Source organism: Dreissena polymorpha, chromosome 4, assembly GCF_020536995.1.
Source record: "Dreissena polymorpha isolate Duluth1 chromosome 4, UMN_Dpol_1.0, whole genome shotgun sequence".
Taxonomy (NCBI): domain Eukaryota; kingdom Metazoa; phylum Mollusca; class Bivalvia; order Myida; family Dreissenidae; genus Dreissena; species Dreissena polymorpha.
The window spans coordinates 71,469,063-71,476,661 of record NC_068358.1 but is presented as its reverse complement, the minus strand read 5'-3'; the positions used below and the strand labels follow the sequence as shown (position 1 = coordinate 71,476,661).

The 7,599-nt window shown below is 35.8% G+C and overlaps 1 protein-coding gene across 1 annotated transcript; it reads left to right on the top strand.

Moving 5' to 3' along the window:
• Positions 1–3,758: 3,758 nt before the first annotated feature.
• LOC127877662 (E3 ubiquitin-protein ligase MYCBP2-like) lies at positions 3,759–7,599 on the top strand. Its single transcript, XM_052423754.1, has 6 exons — positions 3,759–3,967; positions 4,801–4,924; positions 5,794–5,901; positions 6,183–6,392; positions 6,904–7,008; positions 7,236–7,599. The coding sequence occupies exons 2-6, from the start codon at positions 4,811–4,813 to the stop codon at positions 7,503–7,505; spliced, it is 807 nt and encodes a 268-aa protein (XP_052279714.1). The 5' UTR covers positions 3,759–3,967; positions 4,801–4,810; the 3' UTR covers positions 7,506–7,599.

Sequence of the window (7,599 nt, the reverse complement as noted above, 5' to 3'; positions counted from 1 at the left end):
TACGCTTTGTTTTAATACTTGTCCTTATTGAGTGACAAGACCGTCGAGGTTTGTGTTTACTCGCCAGCTACAATTATTCCACGAGTATGAAAGTCAATTACAAAAATAAATATCATTTGCTCACAATGATAATAGAAAATAAAATCTCCATAAAATGTTCCTAATATCTTGTTTTTCCAATGTATTAGTAAAATAAAAAGTATCTCATTTTAACAACAAGCATAAAAACCAGTTGTAATAGGTAGATTTTAGGCGGAGATAATAGTGTAACCTACTTCTCGTCCCGAGAATCTCATACTAAAATAACACTCGTGACGAAATAGATATATTTAATTATTGTCATTCATGGAAGAAATACTAAAGTCGCGTGTCAACATCATACGAATGAGTAACGATTGCAATGACTGCATCGCCCGTAATGAATATAAATAGTATACATTTTCTGAAAATTGAATATTATTGTCACATGCTTTTCTCACAAAATATGTATTACCTTGCTCGATATCAGTTGCAATTTGAAGAATGTTAAATCAGTTATCATAAATTAAATCGCAAGGTATAATTTTGACCACAAACGCTCTGATATTTAACATGTCCATATAACAATCAGTCTAGTCTGTAAAAGTAGATTTAACAAAAATGTAAGCACTAGAATGTGTTCTTTATTTATTTTGTACTGCTACACGTTGTTTGCACGAAAGGTCTTTCTAAATATATATAATAAATATGTAACTTATCATACTTGTGTATAACGTGACTGGCGACAATTATGATGGCTAATTTTTGGTGGGTTTCTTGTTGGTGGTGGATTTAAAGTGCGCCAACACACCGTTTCGACAAAACTAATGAGCCGTGCCCTGTGAAAATGGGGTTAAATGCATGTGCGTAAAGTGCCGTCCCAAATAAGACTGTGCAGTCCGCACAGGCGAGTAAGGGACGACACTAACGGCTTTCAAGTATTTTTCAATTTAAAAAGGTATCTTCTTAGCCAAAGTCCATGAGGTGAAAAGTTTCGTCCCTGATTAGCATGTGCTTACTGCACAGGCTTATCTGGGACGACACTTTACGCACATGCATTAATCCCATTTTCACATAGCACGGCCCAACTAATTTATCCTTCTGAACGACAACAAGGGCGACACACGTTATAATTGTCGTATCGGTCCCTTTTTGGTTGCTCATGTGGGTATATATCGTTACCTGGAGTTATTGTCTTGATGACCTTTACACCCACCAACACGACAGACGCAGCAACCATAACAAAGTGGTTTGTACTCATTGTAAACATGTATATGGTGTACATAGTGCAAGTCATAATAAACATATGTTCCCTGACCTCTAAAGATTAGTTCAAAGCTGTGGTGTTCACGAATAACGTGAAGGGTGGCTCATTTACGGACGCGAAGATATTCTTATTTTTTGACAGACAAAAAACTATTACATGTAAAATTTAGCGCGCATGAAATGCTACCAGTCTGTCTTAAAGGTAAATTTGCTGTTTACAAGATAGGTCTAGTATAAGATAGGTACTGGTCGTTTTGTGGTCACGTCATGGCATCTATTCAATCTGCATCTACATGTATGTTAAATGTATATGTTTATTAGCGAGTACACGAACCGTATAATTATATTCCTATGATCATTCTGCTGCAGACCAAAAAGAAAAGTTATTTGTTTGCACTAACATCGCCAAAACATAAGGAATGCAGGTCGTTTCATTTTGTTTCGTTCACTGTTTTACGAATTCCCACTTTAAATATAATATGCAATAACATGCATAAACCTTGCCCGGTCTATATTTTACATTTTCTCCTTTTTAGATGATTAAAAACTCAACTTGGAACATAAAAACGTTCATGGTCGGCAAATTAAAAAAAAGATCGGTAAAGTATATGGAAACAATTAACCTGTTTACAACAGATCTAATCTGTGATATTGCGGAGGTATTAACTCTAGTAATTCGTGCATACACATATTTTGCGTTTAATGTATATCTTCATGAATCTACTATGTTTAAACGCTGAACGGTTGTATGGAAGTTAATTTATCAACTTCAGTCGAATAAACTTGTAATTTAACATTTTATATCATGAAAATGCCATCGGGTTAGACAAGTTTGTTCAAACTGAGCATAGACACTAAGGCGACAGTTCTGTAGCGGAGGGTAATAGGTATTTGTTCCCAATACGGTTTATAGAGTTTCAGTATTTCTAGTTATTCCTTATTAGGTCCATTCCATCGGTTTGAAGACTTTATATCATGTGGACTTATCAAGTTCTTGTATACATACAAAAATAGATCTCTCTCTACCTTCACAGTACCGTGTATGCAAACACCTCCTAGTCATACATGGAAATCCATACGGACTTTCTAACAGTTATTTCTTAAAGCCGTGAGCATTGGCTGACATGTATAAAGTTTCCGAAGGGCTTTTTGGCTGACGTGATAAGTTAAACATAATTATCTCACATATGTATCCAAGTGACGCAAAAGCCGTTATCATTGGCTGACATGTATAAAGTTTCCAATTGGCTTTTTGGCTGACTGATAAGTTAAATATAATTATCTTCAACTATTTTTTGCAAGTGACGCAAACGATTGGCACGTTTACAACAGAGTCTAGACTGACATAATTATCGATTACCTTTAAGGGATCTTTTCACGCTTTGGTAAATTGACAAAATTGTAAAAAGTTGTTTCAGATTCGCAAATTTTCGTTTTAGTTATGATATTTGTGAGGAAACAGTAATACTGAACATTTACCATGGTCTAATATAGCCATTATATGCATCTTTTGACGATTTTAAAACCTAAAAATTATAAAGCGTTGCAACGCGAAACGATTGAATAATTTGGAGAGTTCTGTTTTTGCCGTTAAATTTTGTGAAACTACGAAGATTGCTTATATAAGGTATAAAATACGTCAAGTATGTGTACTTGGCGGAATAGCTCAGTAGGCTAAAGCATTTTTACTTCAGGACTCTGGCAGGACTCCAGGGGTCACTGGTTCGAATCCTGCTCCGGGCAATGTTCTTATCCTTTTTTTAATTTTATTCTTGATTTTTTACTGGAGCTTTTACGATCCAATGTTTACATTTATCAATATAAAGCATTTAATGAATAAGTTAAAAAATGCCAAAATCTGTGAAAAGGCCCCTTTAAAGCGACATACTGACTGTATGAAGCAAACCACAGTTTCCAGATAGGTATAAATGAGATGTACGTAATTTATGTTTGATTTCAATCTTGTTATAATAAGTAACATAATGCCTAAACCATGTGCAAGATTTTTATTTTAAATGTAAACATTTATAAACTGACTTGTTTCACTCAATAAAAGCGAAAATAATTAAGAAGAAAGTCTCAAAAATACTGTTATAATGATCACAAAATCGAATTTGTGCTTCATTTGTTGTCATATCAAGTTTGCGTTTATTGATTCTACATCCGAAAAATATACAAGCGTATGGCGTTATTTATACGCATTTTTAAAAGCCAAAACATGCATTAGTTCTATGTTGTTATCAAAAAAGGTTTGTGCAAAAAAAAGCATTTCCTCAACAAATTCTGCTTTAAAACGTAATAAGTCGATTTCATAAAATGCTAGTCACAACCATAAATAGTGAACTTGTGCCTTAAAAGGCAAAGTTTATCATATACCAATTGCTGGGAAACCAACACCGATATCCAATGGTAGCGCATTTTCTAAAACTTAGCGTAGTTATCTTTTGGAATACCACGTTCTGTCTAGTTATATTTTTAGAGCTAACGTATTCGCTAAAACGCAAAAGTGACGTAATGATTTTAGAAAACAAAATGCATAAAGTTCCTAATGGTAGTCAGCCATCAGACATCCACCAAGAAACATCGCAAAAACTGTGCAAAAATAAAAAGGAAACGGACTTGAACACTCAAAAATAAATAGTAAACGTAAACTGATTTTGGTATAAGTTACTGGATAACAAAGGTGAGTTGAATATGATGTACATTGAGAATATCGATTTGCAAAAATATATGCTTGTAATATAATTACTAATCTTTAAAATCAATACAGTTAAATAAAATTTATAAATCTTTATAAACGATGCAGTTTAGATCGTGTAAATATATGATATTGAGTTCATCTAAAGGTTTACTGGTTTAACAATTTGCTCGCATATCTCCCGCGCATTTACGTAATTTAATCTACCTGTTTTCACAAATAGCAATTTGTTTAGTATTAATTTCAAAAGCTGGGCTAGGTTTGTAAATCGAGAAATGATAATAATGTTAAGAAATTGACAAATTCAAAACACAACCATGAACATATTTTTAACGCGGAAGTGATGATCGTATTGTATGCACAGTCGTATCTTTATCAAAATAGGTTGGTATATGCACATGTATACACATTGTACTATTATTATCTACTTTAAAGTAAATATCTCACAATTTTCAAGAGATAAAAAATTAACTTCTTAAACTAGTTTTCTCTCTTGCATTTATACACAAACTTTGGTCATAATTTTGTTCCATTATATGTTGTTTCGATAACAACATATTCAGACTTTCGATGTAATCCGATAGCAAAAGCACCATATGATGCAAAATATTTTGTTAAACTTTATATTTTGGGTTAAAATGTTATTTCAGCGAATCAAAATTGCACCGCGTTACTGCGAAACAATCCCTTTCGTACAGCCACGACTTACTTCTAATGTTTTAATAAGCATGAAGTTTTCATTTATGGCTTCATTTAAAATTAACCTACGGACTGTTTACTCGCACGCTCATGGCTTGAAATTCCCTTTATGTTTTCAGCGATTAGAAAATGAGCCTTGTGGAATCAACCGCGCCGAGAACGTATGGCCGTGTCCCCAGCTATGGCCCCGACTACTGTTCCATCTGTTACACGGATGCCCTCCGGGATGCAGACGTTGTTCAGGTAAAAGACTTCTCTTAAATGTCAGAATTGCTAAGCGGCATTCAACGCGTATACGCTTACCTTTAAACTTCCAATGCCGCTATGGTCATATCGAGTATACGTACCCGGTAGATGTGCAGGACAGTAAACACAACTAGGATAAATTGTGATGCAAGTTATGTGTACTTCCTTTAACCAAAGAAGTTAGTAAATTATGATGTAATATTTAGCTCACCTGGACACAAACTGCTCATGGTGAGTTTTTGTGATCGCCTTTTGTCCGTCGTGAATCGTCAACATTACCTTGTGAACACTCTAGAGGCCCAACTTATTGTCCAGAACCATTTTTCCTTGTATTGCAACAGTGAGTTCCTGTGAGCACTCTTAAAATCGCATGTTTGTCTCATCATCATGAAAATTACGCAGCCCCGTTGTTCTAGTGAAATCTCGCATGGGTTCGGAAATAGGTCAAATCTATTGGAAAACATGGCCGACATGTTTGCTTTTATGATACTTTAGCCATTTAAAAAATGGTTCTAGGTGAAAAGCAAAGTCAGAAGACGAATGTTTTATACCAACATCACAGGTTAGAAGAATAGATCTTTCGGTCTCCTCGTTTGATACACTGCCGACATAACCCGACACTGTTACATGTCCCATTCCGCTCGACCGTTTTAAACAATTGTACAGGGTCTTAATTTTTTCGCACTACACTAGAAATGCCTTTGTCTTTTTCAACTACTTAAATCGTATTTCGTTGAATTCAATTTAACATTGTTTCATAGTACGTAGAGTTTTTTGTCAGTCTTCTTTTCACGCGTTTAACTTTCAAGCGCGTATTTACCGGGGTATATGGATTATTCCGTCTCTTACGATCTAACATGTTACAGTTACTGTGCGGACATGCGTTCCACCTGGACTGCACACGGAAGCTCCTGGAGCACAAGTTCGTGAGTCACCGGCTCACCTTCCACTTCTTGCTGTGCCCTTTATGTAAGGTAGTGTGAACAGTTTAGTTTTCTTGGCACTCAATAAATACTTCGGTCCATCCACTATTTAACTAGTCACGTAACGCACCGGACGGACTATTTAATTTAAGTATTACGAACACTTTACAGAATCAATAAATGGTCGAACACAATTTCAATATTATGTTCAATGTTATGGATTCCATAAAAATGGCAGTAAGTTTTGCCACAAACTGTCTAATTATTAACTCAATAATTTACATCGTTTGTTACAAAAAGTTTCAATGACACCCGTTTTGTTCGCCGAATAGGCACCAATTGAGAACCCGGCACTGGATCCTGTCCTGGCCCCACTGAAGGCTCTCCGTGATGACGTCAGAAGGAAAGCCAAGACGCGGCTTATATTTGAAGGGCTTGACAAATCGACTGACATCGTGAGTCCCTCTGGTCGGTTCTACAACAAACCCGCAGAATTCGCCATGGAACACTACGCGTATTATATGTGCTTCAAATGTAAACAGGTACATGAATCTAATTTTCAAATTATTGATCTAACATATAAAGTCATTGTATATTTTGACTCGGATTTCTTTCAATATTAAAACTAAGTCGTTTTTAAAGAATGAATATATAATGACTATTGAAAATCTGAGAACTTGTAGCAAATACTTGAGCTTATGATTTTAGCAAGTCCGAAAGACGACCATTTTTATCAAATGTGTGTGATCAAATAAGTTGCTACTTTGTGCTAAAATTTTGCTTAGATCGGCTTAGCGTGTTGATGATCAGTTTGCGTATATTAGCATATCTATTTTGCATTTTTTCTAACTCTATATAATAGCAATACCAGAAACACAGTTTGCCAGTCAATGTGAAAAACATGTTAATCTAACATTATTTTATACGAGAATAACATTTTAACTAACTAAAACTATACATGTGCATGGTAAGCTACAGTATGGAGGTAAATACATTCTAAAATCCGAAAAAAATGATGCAGACGTTCTCGTAAAATTGTTTGTCTTATTTCAGCCGTATTTCGGCGGTGCGGCTCAGTGCGAGGGTGCGGTCTGGGACCACGATGTCAAGGCGGAGGAGCTGATTTGCCCAGCCTGCGTGGGGCCTGAACAAGTGCAGGTACGGCACGTTAGTCTTATAGAACTTAAAACAGAATTTAACGTACCTCTATGAATTGTTTTAATGTTCTTAATATTACAATGTAACACTTTGACGTTATTATGTAAAAAATAAAAGAAATACATATCACGGACGAAGCGGGAGCTTATTCTAGAAATGTTTCAAACAGTTTCGCTCTTGCTTCTTGGTATATTCGTTTGACATATTTGTTATTTTGTATTTTCTAGACTTGTTCGAAGCACGGAACTGACTACATAGCCTTCAAATGCCGCTACTGTTGTTCCTACGCGGTGTACTTCTGCTTTAGTACGACCCACTTCTGCGAAATGTGCCACAGCAACAACGCTGTCGTAACGACCGCGCCCCCTCACCTCTGCCCCACGGGCCCCTTGGGCAAACATCTTCCCGGCGGTTGCCCCCTGGGTGGGAAGCACGCACCCAACGGAGTTGAACATGCCTTTGGGTGCGCCATGTGCGCCAATTTGAGTTCTTTCTAACAAGCTACTCCATCTTTTACTTATATCATTATACACTTTGTTGTATTGGTTTGCGTATGATATTTCCTATTTTAATAAATAATTTGTGATTTTA